At 49.3% G+C, this 17,369-nt stretch overlaps 1 protein-coding gene across 1 annotated transcript in view; it reads left to right on the top strand.

Moving 5' to 3' along the window:
• The first annotated feature begins 1,910 nt into the window (after positions 1–1,910).
• LOC116943352 (uncharacterized) overlaps positions 1,911–17,369 on the top strand; it is a 75,349-nt gene continuing 59,890 nt past the window's right edge. The window contains exon 1 of the mRNA XM_032956176.2: positions 1,911–2,157. Coding sequence (XP_032812067.2) covers positions 2,061–2,157 — 97 coding nt within the window. The 5' untranslated portion in view covers positions 1,911–2,060. The remainder of the gene's footprint in view (positions 2,158–17,369) is intronic.

Below are 17,369 nucleotides of genomic sequence, written 5' to 3' on the forward strand. Positions count from 1 at the left end.
CTCTCATCCACACACTCTCACTCTCATCCACACACACTCACTCTCATCCACACACACTCACTCTCATTCACACACACACACTCTCATCCACACACTCTCACTCTCATCCACACACACTCACTCTCATCCACACACACTCCCTCTCATCCACACACACTCACACCCATCCACCCACACTCCCTCTCATCCACCCACACTCCCTCTCATCCACCCACACTCTCTCTCATCCACCCACACTCCCTCTCATCCACCCACACTCCCTCTCATCCACACACACTCTCTCTCATCTACCCACACTCCCTCTCATCCACACACACTCACACCCATCCACCCACACTCGTCACCCCCTCCCATCCACTCACTAACTCTGCCAACCACTCATCCGCCCACGAACTCTCCGTCCTTCCTCCACCACGACACACACAACACCACCACACACACAACACCACCACCACACACAACACTACCACCACCACACACACAATATCACTACCACTACACACACACACCACCACCACCACACACACACAACACCACTACCACCACACACACACAACACCACCACCACACACACACACAACACCACCACCACACACACAACACCACCACCACACACTCACACCACCACACACACACAACACCACCACCACACAACACCACCACCGCCACACACAACACCACCACCACACACAAAACACCACCACCACACACACACAACACCACCACCACCACACACTCACAACACCACACACACACAACACCACCACCACACATACAACACTACCACCACCACACACAACACCACCACCACACACACAACACCACCACACACACAACACCACCACCACACACTCACAACACCACACACACCACCACCACACATACACACAACACCACCACCACACACACACCACCACCACCACACACTCACAACACCACACACACAACACCACCACCACACACACACACAACACCACCACCACACACACAACACTACCACCACCACACACACCACCACACACACACACAACACCACCACCACACACTCACAACACCACACACACACAACACCACCACCACACACACACAACACCACCACCACCACACACACAACACTACCACCACCACACACACCACCACCACACACACACAACACCACCACACACTCACTCACAACACCACACACACAACACCACCACCACCACACACACACAACACCACCACCACACACACACAACACCACCACCACACACTCACAACACCACCACCACACAACACACACACAACACACACACAACACACACACAACACCACCACCACACACACACACCACCACACACACTCACAACACCACACACCACCACCACACACACACAACAACATTCTCCACTGACCCCTCTCTGCACTTACAAGTCAGACGCACTCTCACTCGCTATCACAAAGACAAAGATCCCCCGTAGGGCCTTAACAGGCTGTTGGGGCAAGTGCTGTTAGCGAGCACACCACCACCACCACCACGACGACACACACCGGACCCACCCACACGCACTCACCTTCTCTATCACCCCCCCACCCCCCAGAGGCGATCAGCTGTGAGCAGTGCGGAGCGGCCGGCAGTCGTGGAGGGAGAGGCGAGGGGGGAGAGAGAGAGGGAGAGAGGGAGGGAGGAGAGGAGTGGGGGTGGTGCCGAGAGAGGACACGGGAGAGGGAGAAGCGGGGAGCTTTAGAGGAGACAGCGAGCGGAGGGAGAAGTGAGAGAATTATATAAAGGGAGTTTAGACACCAGGTGACCTCTGAGTAGAGAGAGAGAGAGAGGGGCAGAGAGACACACACACACAGACACAGAGGGAGGCGATGTGAAGAGGGGAGGGAGAAAGGGGGAAGGGCAACTCAGAGAGAGGCGACTCGAGAGAGAGCTCAGCGGGGGAGAGAGGAGTGGCGGTGGAGAGCGAAAAGGGGAGAGAGAGAGACACACACACACAGGGGGGGACATTGGGGAGTTCGAGTTGTGAGAAGAGAGCGAAGTGAGAGGTAGGGGAGCGCCGCAGGGTTCGTCCCGCATGAAGGTCCGCTCCGTGGTCGCGCTGCCCGGCCCGGGCGGGCTGCGGGTGTCCCGCAGGAAACAGCGGAGGCCTCAACAGCGACTGTCGGGGACACGTGAGTGTTGCACCTAGACTAGTGGACACGTGAGTGCTGCACATAGATTAGTGGACACGTGAGTGCTGCACCTAGACTAGTGGACACGTGGACTCACTAGTGGACACGTGAGTGCTGCACCTAGACTAGTGGACACGTGAGTGCTGCACCTAGACTAGTGGACACGTGGACTCACTAGTGGACACGTGAGTGCTGCACCTAGACTAGTGGACACGTGGACTCACTAGTGGACACGTGAGTGCTGCACCTAGACTAGTGGACACGTGGACTCACTAGTGGACACGTGAGTGCTGCACCTAGACTAGTGGACACGTGGACTCACTAGTGGACACGTGAGTGCTGCACCTAGACTAGTGGACACGTGGACTCACTAGTGGACACGTGAGTGCTGCACCTAGACTAGTGGACACGTGGTCTCACTAGTGGACACGTGAGTGCTGCACCTAGACTAGTGGACACGTGAGTGCTGCACCTAGACTAGTGGACACGTGGACTCACTAGTGGACACGTGAGTGCTGCACAAAGACTAGTGGACACGTGAGTGCTGCACCTAGACTAGTGGACACGTGAGTGCTGCACATAGACTAGTGGACACGTGAGTGCTGCACCTAGACTAGTGGACACGTGAGTGCTGCACCTAGACTAGTGGACACGTGAGTGCTGCACATAGACTAGTGGACACGTGAGTGCTGCACCTAGACTAGTGGACACGTGGACTCACTAGTGGACACGTGAGTGCTGCACATAGACTAGTGGACACGTGAGTGCTGCACCTAGACTAGTGGACACGTGGACTCACTAGTGGACACGTAGACTCACTAGTGGACACGTAGACTCACTAGTGGACACGTAGACTCACTAGTGGACACGTGAGTGCTGCACCTAGACTAGTGGACACGTGAGTGCTGCACCTAGACTAGTGGACACGTGGACTCACTAGTGGACACGTGGACTCACTAGTGGACACGTGGACTCACTAGTGGACACGTGGACTCACTAGTGGACACGTGGACTCACTAGTGGACACGTGAGTGCTGCACCTAGACTAGTGGACACGTGGACTCACTAGTGGACACGTGGACTCACTAGTGGACACGTGAGTGCTGCACCTAGACTAGTGGACACGTGGACTCACTAGTGGACACGTGAGTGCTGCACATAGACTAGTGGACACGTGAGTGCTGCACCTAGACTAGTGGACACGTGGACTCACTAGTGAACACGTGAGTGCTGCACATAGACTAGTGGACACGTGAGTGCTGCACCTAGACTAGTGGACACGTGAGTGCTGCACATAGGCTAGTGGACACGTGAGTGCTGCACCTAGACTAGTGGACACGTGGACTCACTAGTGGACACGTGAGTGCTGCACATAGACTAGTGGACACGTGAGTGCTGCACCTAGACTAGTGGACACGTGAGTGCTGCACCTAGACTAGTGGACACGTGGACTCACTAGTGGACACGTAGACTCACTAGTGGACACGTAGACTCATTAGTGGACACGTAGACTCACTAGTGGACACGTGAGTGCTGCACCTAGACTAGTGGACACGTGAGTGCTGCACCTAGACTAGTGGACACGTGGACTCACTAGTGGACACGTGGACTCACTAGTGGACACGTGGACTCACTAGTGGACACGTGGACTCACTAGTGGACACGTGAGTGCTGCACCTAGACTACTGGACACGTGGACTCACTAGAGGACACGTGGACTCACTAGTGGACACGTGGACTCACTAGTGGACACGTGAGTGCTGCACCTAGACTAGTGGACACGTGGACTCACTAGTGGACACGTGAGTGCTGTACATAGACTCACAAGTGGACACGTGAGTGCTGCACGTAGACTCACTCGTGGACACGTGAGTGATGCATGTGGACTCACTCGTGGACACGTGAGTGATGCACCTAGACTAGTGGACACGTAGACTCACTAGTGGACACGTGTGAGTGCTGCACCTAGACTCACTAGTGGACACGTGAGTGCTGCACATAGACTCACTGGGGGACACGTGGACTCACTAGTGGACACGTGAGTGATGCACGTGGACTCACAAGTGGACACGTGAGTTCTGCACGTGGACTCACTGACAGTATATATATACACACACACATATAGACTGTAGCGAGGGTGACACTACAGTATGTGTACTACTACAGTACTGTCTGGTTGTGGTGTTGACCACACGCACACCCAACCCACTCGTGTATCGTTCCGGCCTTCATTGGTGCTACTAGCTAACGGCTCTTGCCCCACCAATCTTGCCAAGGCTATGCGGGGGATCTTTGCCTTTACGTTGACTGCACCGTACTGCGCACGTGTATCCTGTAGTGCGTGTGCCACTGCAGTACTGTGTACACACAGTACTGTGTGTGTGTGTGTACTGTGTGTGCCCTGCTAGATTACCAAGTGTACACGCGAAGCAAACGGTGTTTAACATAAAGAATTGTGCACCCGTTCGTCGATCCACTGCTGGATGAAGGATCTCGACCCCCACGCCCCGTTGTGTTATGAGTGTGGTCAGTTCCTGTAAGCGTCGGTGCTGTTCAGCGTGGACCTTACGTGGTGTGTGGCTATAGTCGTGTGTGGGTACGGTCTACACCAGCAACCGATTATTTGAACCGGTTCCGGGCCACCACTAGGTGGACTCGGACGCAAACGAGTACCTGGTGCGGTGTGTTGCAAAACGTCGCCACTGGGGGAAGACGAAGACGGCCGGGCGTTTGGTTGCTGGCCGCCCTTCCACCCCCCTCGTGTGCCACAGTGCCCGTAGCCTTCGTAGCTGCTGCTGCTCGCTAACAGCACTTGCCCCAACAGTTTGCAAAGACTACACGGGGGATCTTTGTGTGTGTGCACACGTGCTTGTGTGCACGTGTGCACACGTGGTTATGTGCACACGTGCTTGTGTAGAACGTGCTTGTGTAGAACGTGCTTGTGTAGAACGTGCTTGTGTACACGTGCTTGTATAGAACGTGCTTGTGTGTACACGTGCTTGTGTGTACACGTGCTTGTGTAGAACGTGCTTGTGTAGAACGTGCTTGTGTAGAACGTGCTTGTGTAGAACGTGCTTGTGTGTACACGTGCTTGTGTGCACACGTGCTTGTGTGCACACGTGCTTGTGTGCACACGTGCATCGTATGTTCATGTGTGTACAGTACTGTGTTTTAAGTGTGTGTACCATACATTGTACCAAGTAGTACAGTGCGTGTCGGTAGTTTTATATTTAATCTTACGTACTGCACGTTGTCTTAACACCGTACAGTGCGCGTGTACTTTGTGTAACTTGCCGCGTTTGCGTAAAAAAAAAATACCGTACAGTGTACTTAAGTAACATTACAGCAATAGTGTAGTCTAGTGTATGTGGAACTGTAACAATTACCACACACGTCCTGTACGCACGCACATTGCTGAAGCACGGCAGTTACTGTACAGCAACGTGCTTCTACTGTACACAGTTTATGTAATACCACGACTCTAATGCAGTACGTTAATGTGCGTACTCTCGTGTTGTATACTCGTACACGCGAGTGCTGTGTGCGCGTTGCGTAAGCTCATTGTGCTGTAAATGGCATTGTGTCATTAAAGGTGAAGTATGGTCAAATGGAACCTCCCCCTACACGACTACCAAACGCTTGCGGCGAGGGTTCTGTCCAGCAGTGGATTGACAAAAGTGACACACCGTGACAACCCATACCGTGGAATACGTATTATTATTATCATTGTTGTTGTTGTCCGGGGAAATTAAAAGTTTTCATGTCCATGCGGCGTACAGCCGTCTTAATAGTGGCAAACCTAAATTTGTGTGTTTATGTATTTATGTTTCTCCATTGTGATGGGACTTTGTAGGATGAATGTTGAGATGTATTAGGGCACGGGGAAGGGGGGGGTGACCAATGAGGTCTGAATCGGTCTGACAAGGGGTTGTTGACAGGTAGGAAAGGGCCCCACAAATCCACGCGTGGTATATACTCCGTAGTGTATGCGCAAGGTAGAGTGATGTGTGTGCTGTATGAATATTGCACACACACACACACGTGTGTGTGTGTGCAATATGTGATTGTGTTGACATCATTACTGGGGAGGCAACGCCAGCCGACGAGGCCGTGGTGTTGTTGGCCACCTTCCCTTAACAGCACTTGAACCTCAGCAGTCTGCTAAAAGGCTATAAACAGGGGTGGGGGATACTTGCCTTTGTGTTCATGTATTGTGATATGATATCGAGACGTTACCCCCCACCTCCCCCGCCGCCTGGTACGCAGGATGTATTGGGTTCGATGCCTGTTGAAATTTATTTGGAGTTCGCTTGTTCGCTCTCTGCACGGTGGTGTTCGCGTGGATTGTTCTCCTGGTTCCTCCGGTTTTGCCCTTGGAAACGGCATGCGTTTCGATTGTTTGGCTGCCCACTATACATTCTCATGGATGGTGTTGTCAGCCACTTAATTGAGCTATCACGTGTGGCCAGATCATCTCTGAAAAACAGCTGCAAGCTCAGTGGGTTTTGCCTGGTAAAATAAAATAGTAGGGTGTGTGTATCACAACGCGAAGGGATTGCAAGTTGAATTAACTAGGAAAGTTATATCAGCCGCATCATCATCATCATCTCCACCACCAATTTCACCATCACCACCATGATGCCATTTACCGTCATCATCACTGATATCACCATCAATTTCACTATTACCATCATCACAAACTTCACTATTATCACCAACTTAACTCTCACTACCACCATCGTCATTAGGGTTGTGGAATAACCTAGCCCTGTCCAAAGACTGCCCTTCTTCCATGGCAACGTGGAATTTTCTCCACTGGCTCAGTTTCCTGGCTGCGTATAAACTTGGTTCTGGCATAAGACTGGAATTTAAACCGCTCAGTGTGGAAAGTCGCTGGTATTGTAATTAGTTGTGTTTATGTAAGAATGGACTCGGCACCAGCATAGTAACGTGGTACTTCTACCACTCGCTGTGTTTAAAGGTGAAACGAGGTTGATAAAATGTGTACACTTTGGGATGTCAACTTTAGTTATCCTGTACCAAGACTTGCCCCTGCCATAGGAATATAGAATTGCATTACCACAAGTTCAAGCCTGCCATTGGAGATGCTCGTTTGAGTGGTAAATTAAGATGAAATGCTACAGTGCTGATTCACTTCAAATTATAACGCGAAGGGATGAACAGTGCTTGTAATCTCAGAAGTTGGTTAACTGCACGCAGTCTCATACAGTAGTATTCCTAAAGGGTCTCGGGTCCCGGTCAGAGCGGACCACCGCTCAATGCTCATTTGAGCACGGAGACTCCGGTTTCTAGAGGTCAAATTCGGGGTTTAAATTCGAATTGCAATCGGGGGCTCTCTTAGCTCATCATCATTTCGGGGTTGATAAAAGCTCCTCCACGGACTCCCCCTGCACTTCTCCACTCTCATCTCATTCAACTCCCCTCCACGCACTCTCCCAGCCTCTCCCCTCTGATCTCACTCTGCTTCCCTCCCCATGCCCTCTGCTCTAGAAACCAAAGCCTTCTGTTCACTCCCACAGTCAACGTCCGCTCAATGGAAGGTCACTGGTCCTCTTCTGCTGCCCGCATTGCCTGAAATTCCCTCCCCCGGGCCCTCTGTATTGCCGACTCCCTGTTGTCCCATTGCAAGTCCTGGCTCAAAAACCTCCTCCTCTGACTGTGGCAGGCTCTCTGGTGGCTAGGAGATGTTAACTATCTCGCCTGGTATACAGGAGGTCGTGGGTTCGATCCAGACCCTGACGCCTGCTGCTGCTGTATATTTGGAGTTTGTGGTGTCTCTCTCATCATCATCACAGTGGCTAGGAGATGTTAACTATCTCGCCTGGTACACAGGAGGTCGTGGGTTCGATCCAGACCCTGACGCCTGCTGCTGCTGCTGTATATTTGGAGTTTGCGTGTCTCTCTCCCTGTAGAGATGTTGACTACCTCTTGGTCTACAGGAGGTCGTGGGTTCGATCCAGACCCTGACGCCTGCTGCTGCTGTATATTTCGAGTTTGCGTGTTTTCCTTGTGGCCGTGTAGATTTTCTCCGGGTCTTCCGGTTTTTCCCCTCCATATTCAGAAACAACATCACGTGTTGCGAGTGTTTGGCTGCTATATATGTCCACGTGATAAGCCACTTTATTGAGCTATAATTTGTGGTCAGGTCGCTTATGAAAAGAGATATATATAGCTCAGTGGGTCTTACCTGGTAAAATAAACAATGTCTGTTTAGTTTTAGCTTTTTCCATGAATGTGTTAATTTTCACCTGTACCCCTCCCGTTTCTTCCGAAAAGAAGACACAACCCATAAAGCAAGGGGCTCTTGCCTTGGGTGTCCGATGCGTTTTCGCGTTGTGCCACGTGTTGTTTGGCTTGCTGGGAGCTTTAGGAACTGAAGGATCCAAGGCAGTGGACTGGAATAATTAAGTGTCCGGACAAGATTTTCTAGATGCACACCTAGGCTTCATGTTTTTTTGGAGATGTGTGACTTGAGTTTGAAGTGTCATGAAGCGGACAAAAATACTTTATAGTTACTTTCAGGGGCACTTCAGTGATATCACTGTGGTTGCCACTGTAGTTGTTTTCATGTCACTTTGATGAGGTCATGAGCACGTGCCTGAAAATCAATTAAACGTATTTTTGTTCTCATTATTAAGCCTCGATATCAGGTTTAGTTCGTTGTCCTTCCCCCCCCCCCCACCTCCGATTAACACAGTTGGCTATGTACGGTGCAAAAGAAGTTCAGCATACATACAGTATGCAGTCTATCTAGCTAGTGGCTAAAAGGATCGAAGATTTTGATTTAAAGCTTTCGTGACTGCAGTAATTCATATTCTTAGTTCTTTCGGTAAAGTCACGTTGAAGGGAAACAATAAAATAATAATATATATAAAACAATAACAATTCTCACGACGTTTCGACCATAACACAAACGACACACCTGATGACGACCGTTTGTGTTATGGTCGAAACGTCGTGAGACTTTACATTTTGTTTTATATATATTTTATTGTTTCCCTTCAACGTGACTTTACCGAAAGAACTAAGAATATGAATAGGATCAAAGATGTTCGTTTTCTAGGTTACTCTCGCTGTTTGAATAACACATTTCTCTCCAAAGCGCCAAAGATGAACGTCGTACCCAGTTGTTAAATGTTGTGGATTGCTCTCCAGCATACCGGCGAGCTGAAGCTTGAATACATTTGCAAGTGTTTGTTGTTCACACGGCACCTTTGTTAATTGGCTGTTTCGGGTGGAGGAGGGTGTAACGACGCACACGTTACTCACGCGATCTGACCCTAAAAATCACTTAGCAATGATAAACGTACACGTTTACATGTTTGTACAGCGATGTGAGGTTTGGCTATATTTGGACACACTTCGTAGTCCAAATTGTTTTGTAATTAACAAACACTTTATTGCATTTCATCAACTTCATATATATAAACCAGGGTCACCCACCATTATTGCAACAGCAGTCTTGCAAACTGAGACCTGGAATGAAAAGTAGAGTGCGGTTACGAAACATATCTCAGTGGAGAATAATCAAACATTACAACCATACAAACAAAAATATCTGCAAATATTGAAACGGAAGAAATGTTCCTCGGAAAAAACGAACGCAACTAATGTGGAAAAAAAACGAAATATGCAAAAACAAACATCAAAATAGGAATATAAAACGTTCAGTGCTATATCCTTAGCACCACCCCTCATCCCCGTGGTCACCAACCCACCAGCCACCTACAACAAGTGCCGAGGAAAAGTCTCCGTGCTCGCATGTTACCATGTCTCCGTCGACGTGCCCGGCCTCCGCAGGTCTTTCGACAGCCACGCAGGCTTTGGACCTGACTAGTACTTGGATGGGAGACTGCTTGGGAATGACAGGCGTTTTTAGGCTTGGGCTGCAAGGTGGCTAACATTTGCCCATATAGCAATGGACCCTTTGATTTATCCGCGTGGAGCTTTGGCTGTTATCCCTTCATGTGCATGTTGGGTTTTCTCCTGGTTCTGCGATTTCCTCTCACGTGAAGCTACTCGTGGCATTGGCTAAACACCCCAAAATGCAGGGCCCTTCTCAAAAATATTTGTTGAGACGCTACAGCTTTCCTGTGCATATAAAGGCCATTATTATAACGAGACTGGGCACATTCCAATTGATTTGGTAACCTCATAAGCGAAGCAGAGTTGAAACTATATAGATCTGGGATGGGTGACCCCCATGCATGCCAGCTTGTGATAGGCTGCTGCGAGGTGGTGCTACATTGTGGCCAAATAACCCAACCACAAACTACACGCCACGTTGAGGTCCTCATCCAGCAGTGGATTGGTAAAAGGCTATGTACATTGCACGCACATGTTCAATGTACACAGCCGTTGAGGGCCTCCCTCTGCATGTGTGGATTGTGGGGATGACTTGACCGTACTTCACCACGATAGGGCTGCTAACTTTCCTGGTGTTCTCAGAACCGTCCCCTTGTTGAGCCAGTTGCCCTGGGTTTCTGTCATTCTGGGACGTGAAACGTCCTCGTTTTTGTAAGTTGTATAATAATGGTGATTATGATGATGATACACCACTCAATAAAATTCATTCACATGCACTTCTCCCCTCTTCCACTGATCTGAGATATTCGTCTTCCCACGACAAGTTCCAGTTTATTGTACTTGAGGTGGCAACCCTAATCCTGGGGGTTATTTGACCATACTTCACCACATTGGTCATTCCGTTAAATTTACCGTATTCTCCACATTATAAGATGCAATTTTTCCCCTCCGTCTGCTTCGGAAGGCACTTCCTGCCACAGTATTGGGTTGCGTATGTGTTGATCAGATTTGTATAAATTTGTTGAGATTGGACGCAACTTTTGGGGTGTGTCTTCTTTCGGCAAGGTTGTATAATCCAGAGAGCACGATATTCCAGTACAAACAGCAGGTAGAGGAGACGTGGGGGGCGATTGGGGTGAGATGGGCAGCCTTGTGACTCGGTGGGTAGATCGAGCGGCTTGCAGTCGCTGTTGAAATCATAGGCGGGGCATTGACTCAGCCCATCATTCCTGCGGGGTCGATAAACAGAGTACCACTGTGTGCAGAAGTCAACGGTGGTTTCCCAATGGATAGACTCACCCCTGCCATATGAATGTGGAATTTCCTTCACTGGCCGAGGGCTGCCAACGAGGAGGTGAGAACTTCCTGGTATACAGGTGGTGAGTTTGATCCCGCCTGTATATTTGGAGTTTGCGTTTTCTCCCTGCGGCCACGTGGATTTTTCTCTCGGGCCTCTGGAGTTTCCCCTCCACATTTAAAATCGACAATAACTTCAGAGCATTCGGCCGCTCGAAATATTTCCACGTGATGAGGCCACCTCGTTGGGCGATCATTCGTGGCCAGGTCGCTTCTGAAAAACACCCTATATAGCTGAGCGGGCCTCACTTGGTAAATGTCTTTTTTTATTGCAATTGTTCAGTTTCAATGATTATTTGAGCAGGAAATCACTTTGGCTTGACTTTGAAGGGTGAGATGAGACGTGTGGCAACGGGGCGGTCGGTGGGTGGGTTGGGTGAGTGGCAGATCTGGAGGGAGGGAGAATGTGTGTGTGTGTGTGTGGGGTCACCAGGGTTTGTGGTGGAGGACGCCGAGACGGTCATGACTGAGACGTCGCCTGCAGCGGTTTTGGCTTTTGCGGTTGGCCCAGGGTCAGACGCTGGGACGGACATTCCGGATTGCAGGGCGGTGTGTGAGTGTGTGGGGTGGGTGGTGGTGAGGGGGAGAGACGCCGTTTTACGATCGTGGTTTTTTTTAAATGTTTGCCTTGGTACAGTGCTTGTCTGAAGTGGTGGGGGGGGGGGGTCTATTTGGTCGATGTTTTGTGACGACCCACCAGGGTCTTCCATCTCTCGCTGGGGGTTTCTTGCTCTCGCTGCGCGAATTATTTAAAAGCGAAACCAATTCGGTTTTGTGTGTGTGTGGGGTGGGTGGTGGTGTTGGGGGTTCAGAAGTAACCCCCGCGCCACCAAATGTGTAGAAAACATGGTTACATTCAGGAAATCTCAGAAGTCGTATTCCAAATACGAGACACACACAGAGGGTTAAGTGAAGGGCATCTATGTCTGGATGCATTAACCGTGTCGTGGGCAACATGCACCGCTCTACAAAGTTGGTTCGCTATGTTTAGATAAGGATAAGGCTGGCTGGGCATCGCGAAATAAATGTGGAATTTACACCCAACTACTTAGGGAGTCACTCTGTACAGTTTTGAGAAATGAAAGATTAAAAAAAAACGTGCAACAGAATTCGTTGTTGTACTGCACTCCGGCACTCCCACGTCTATGCTCCCTCCACCTTCACAAACCCGCACTGACCGTCGTGGTGAAGTATGGTCAATGACCCCCCCCCAACCCCCGCTGCCCACAATTCTTCATCCAGCGGCGGATTGACAAATGACCGCACACGTTTCCACGCTGTGGAAGTCGCCGACTGCCGCCACCCTCTTTGTTTGCGGCGTTTAAAGTCAGACTGGGCACTGTCATAGTAATGTGGGAATTTAAGTAATTTGCTTGGGAATTCGAAAGTACTGTAGCGGTTGTGTTTACGCGACTAACTAATCCAGACTAAGCACGTTTTTTTTTTAAATGTAGCGTGGCATTTCCACAACTCGCTGAAAACAGAGTAGAGTCGTCAGGTGCGGTTTGTTGATATGTCCTCGTGTGTTTCACGTCGCGTGTGCGGAGCGGTGGCGCAGCGGTTAGCACTACGCCGCGATACGAACCCGGCGACCCGAGTTCCATTCCCGCTCGTGGCCATCAGCAGTGACGTTTATCTGAACCGGTCCTGGGCCTCCCCTAGGTCGACTCGGCATCAAATGAGTACCTGGTGTGATGTGTGTGTACTACTAAATACTGCCTGGTCTGGTGCTGGCCACCAAACCCCCTCGTGTACCGTTTCCGGCCTTCATTGGTGCTCCTAGCTGACAGCACTTGCCCCTAAAGTCTGTTAAGGCTATACGGGGGATCTTTGTGTGCAAGTCCTGTGTGTGTGTGTGCGTGCGTACACCAATGCATGTGTAAATTGTTTGCTATACATGCAAATAGATTTGTTTTTTTATGTAATGATAAAAATGCATCCAAAGTTGGATAAAGGCTCTCCCTCTCCCACACCGTGTTGGTAATGAGGGTTGTTTGACCATACCGAGCAATGGTCATTTTAAGTCGTGGATCAGTGTACGTCTTATTGTTTTCAGATCGTTGGCAAATAAGGTACATTATTATTATCAGTCGAAGTCATCCGATCGGTGTACGTCGTCGACAAAATTGTTTATTGCTTGTACGTCGCACGGTCACTCACTGCTAAGTTGTGTTTGTGTGCTGCGCTTGCTCTTGAGTGGCAGGGGGACACTTTGGGCAGCATAGTGGCGCTAGGCTACATCATTTGTTGTCATTCACCCACCACGTGTGCCTCCAACACTCGCCCCCTCCACCACCTCGACTCACTCGAGCCGTGTGCACGTTGAACTTCTTTCGCACCGTACGTAGCCGACCCGTGCTAATGATAGGTGCGAGGGATGGACAAGAAACTACGGGTTTCTGTGTGATGAGTCTGTGGGTCTCTGTGTGGTGGTGAGTCTATGGGTCTCTGTGTGGTGAGTCTATGGGTCTTTGTGTGATGAGTCTATGGGTCTCTGTATGATGAGTCTATGGGTCTCTGTGTGGTGAGTCTATGGGTCTCTGTGTGGTGAGTCTATGGGTCTCTGTGTGATGAGTCTATGGGTCTCTGTGTGATGAGTCTATGGGTCTCTGTGTGATGACTCTATGGGTCTCTTGTGATGAGTCTATGGGTCTCTGTGTGATGAGGCTATGGGTCTCTGTGTGATGAGTCTATGGGTCTCTTTGTGATGAGTCTATGGGTCTCTGTGTGATGAGTCTATGGGTCTTTGTGTGAGTCTATGGGTCTCTGTGTGATGAGTCTATGGGTCTCTGTGTGAGTCTATGGGTCTCTGTGTGATGAGTCTATGGGTCTCTGTGTGATGCGTCTATGGGTCTCTGTGTGATGAGTCTATGGGTCTCTGTGTGATGAATCTATGGGTCTTTGTGTGAGTCTGTGGGTCTCTGTGTGATGAGTCTATGGGTCTCTGTGTGAGACTATGGGTCTCTGTGTGAGTCTATGGGTTTCTGTGTGATGAGTCTACGGGTCTCTGTGTGGTGATGAGTCTATGGGTCTCTGTGTGGTGAGTCTATGGGTTTCTGTGTGATGAGTATGGGTCTCTGTGTGGCGATGAGTCTATGGGTCTCTGTGTGGTGAGTCTATGGGTTTCTGTGTGATGAGTCTATGGGTTTCTGTGTGATAAGTCTATGGGTCCCTGTGTGGTGAGTCTATGGGTTTCTGTGTGATGAGTCTATGGGTCTCTGTGTGGTGATGAGTCTGTGGGTCTCTGTGTGATGAGTCTATGGGTTTCTGTGTGATGAGTCTATGGGTCTCTGTGTGATGAGTCTATGGGTCTCTGTGTGATGAGTCTATGGGTCTCTGTGTGATGAGTCTATGGGTCTCTGTGTGATGAGTCTATGGGTCTCTGTGTGATGAGTCTTTGGGTCTCTGTGTGATGAGTCTATGGGTCTCTGTGTGATGAGTCTATGGGTCTCTGTGTGATGAGTCTATGGGTCTCTGTGTGATGAGTCTATGGGTATCTGTGTGATGAGTCTATGGGTCTCTGTGTGATGAGTCTATGGGTCTCTGTGTGATGAGTCTATGGGTCTTTGTGTGAGTCTATGGGTCTCTGTGTGAGTCTATGGGTCTATGTGTGGTGAGTCTATGGGTCTCTGTGTGATGAGTCTATGGGTCTTTGTGTGATGAGTCTATGGGTCTCTGTGTGAGTCTATGGGTCTCTGTGTGAGTCTATGGGTCTGTGTGTGAGTCTATGGGTCTCTGTGTGATGAGTCTATGGGTCTCTGTGTGATGAGTCTATGGGTCTCTGTGTGATGAGTCTATGGGTCTCTGTGCGATGAGTCTATGGGTCTCTGTGTGAGTCTATGGGTCTCTGTGTGATGAGTCTATGGGTCTCTGTGTGATGCGTCTATGGGTCTCTGTGTGATGAGTCTATGGGTCTCTGTGTGATGAATCTATGGGTCTTTGTGTGAGTCTATGGGTCTCTGTGTGATGAGTCTATGGGTCTCTGTGTGAGACTATGGGTCTCTGTGTGAGTCTATGGGTTTCTGTGTGATGAGTCTACGGGGCTCTGTGTGGTGATGAGTCTATGGGTCTCTGTGTGGTGAGTCTATGGGTTTCTGTGTGATGAGTATGGGTCTCTGTGTGGCGATGAGTCTATGGGTCTCTGTGTGGTGAGTCTATGGGTTTCTGTGTGATGAGTCTATGGGTTTCTGTGTGATAAGTCTATGGGTCCCTGTGTGGTGAGTCTATGGGTTTCTGTGTGATGAGTCTATGGGTCTCTGTGTGGTGATGAGTCTGTGGGTCTCTGTGTGATGAGTCTATGGGTTTCTGTGTGATGAGTCTATGGGTCTCTGTGTGATGAGTCTATGGGTCTCTGTGTGATGAGTCTATGGGTCTCTGTGTGATGAATCTATGGGTCTCTGTGTGATGAGTCTATGGGTCTCTGTGTGATGAGTCTTTGGGTCTCTGTGTGATGAGTCTATGGGTCTCTTTGTGATGAGTCTATGGGTCTCTGTGTGCTAAGTCTATGGGTCTCTGTGTGATGAGTCTATGGGTCTCTGTGTGATGAGTCTATGGGTCTCTGTGTTAGTCTGTGGGTCTCTGTGTGATGAGTCTTTGGGTCTCTGTGTGAGTCTATGGGTCTCTGTGTGAGTCTTTGGGTCTCTGTGTGAATCTATGTATGTATGTATGTTAAACTTATTTCACACCGTACGAAGCCGACGTTGATAATTAGAGGTGCAGGGGAAGGACAATGAACGAACACACTCACAAATCCACATCGCACCCCCCCCATCTAAATATGAGAAAATATGCCCCATTGTCAATATTTATGTACCTGTGAAACTATAAGTATCTATTACGTATTTCATTTTATTGTTCTATGTAATTTATAAGTTTTTTTATTTGTGTTAAAATATCTTGTACTTTCCTCTTATTTAGTATTATTCTTCCTCATTAAACTTGATAATTTGTGATTTATTAAGACTTTACACATGGACTATCGGAGCCCCAGAACGTATCCTCCTGTATTTTATATTTAATTCTCATGGGAAACAGCTGATCAGTTAATGTACTATGAGTTTAAGTCGTGTTTTCCAGGAACGTAACCCCGACTTAAACAGATCATTCCTAGTTTTTCTGTCAATGCAGGTTGGTAGGGGACAGGCGGTGAGTTGGGGGAAGGGGGGATGGCACGGGACTAGACATCCGTGAAAAAGAGCTTTATAGCTCATCGGATTCCTCCAGTATAAATACGGATTCTGATTCTGACTGGTTCAGCATATGGCTCGCCACTGATGTTAGCCGTGGCCAGGAATCGAAGGTAAGAAGGCAGGTTCTTAAACGCAGTGGGTTAATCACTGCCTACCGTGTATGCATTATAGGAACAGTACTCTATACAGTCTTTATCACGTGCAGTCTAGTATCTCCATGCTTTGATCTGAAGGTGGAAATTCCATATTCCTGTGGCCAGGTGAAGTACAGGATACACAGAGGACCACTGCTGTTGACTTCCCACAAAGTGGTGCTCATTTTATGGAACTCCCATAGGGATGATGGCTATCTATTTATTTATTTAAATAACGGTTGCCAGGTATAGGCCCGAAAAGCTCAAAACTCCAAGCGGCCAGCGACATAACAGCGCAATTGAAGGTATAACAGATGAGCGTTAATGTTTCACGAATTGAGAAAGATCATAAGCACGTTGCGAAAGAAGTTCAACACACGTACATACGTAAGAAGAGACGATGGATTTTTTGAGTCGAGCAGCTTGAGGGAAGGAGCGAATTGTTTTTTTACCCCTGACTGGGGATTGAACCCACGCATCATTTGATTGCGAGGCAGGTGACAACAGCGCAGGCCGGCCGAAAGTGCAGGGTCCCACAATGGCCAAGCGACTCTTAGCTGGAATCCGAGTCCACGACAGGTCCCTGTGGGTCAGGGCTGGCAGCTTTCCACGGCTGGAACTCCCGGAGTGCGCCCTATCTCATCGGATCTCCACGGCTAAGCAGGGTTTAACCTTGGTACAGTGAGGGAATAAAGTATTTGATCCC

This window comes from Petromyzon marinus, chromosome 17 (genome assembly GCF_048934315.1).
Source record: "Petromyzon marinus isolate PM22_M1 ecotype Great Lakes invasive population chromosome 17, UKy_Petmar_22M1.pri1.0, whole genome shotgun sequence".
NCBI classification, from domain to species: domain Eukaryota; kingdom Metazoa; phylum Chordata; class Hyperoartia; order Petromyzontiformes; family Petromyzontidae; genus Petromyzon; species Petromyzon marinus.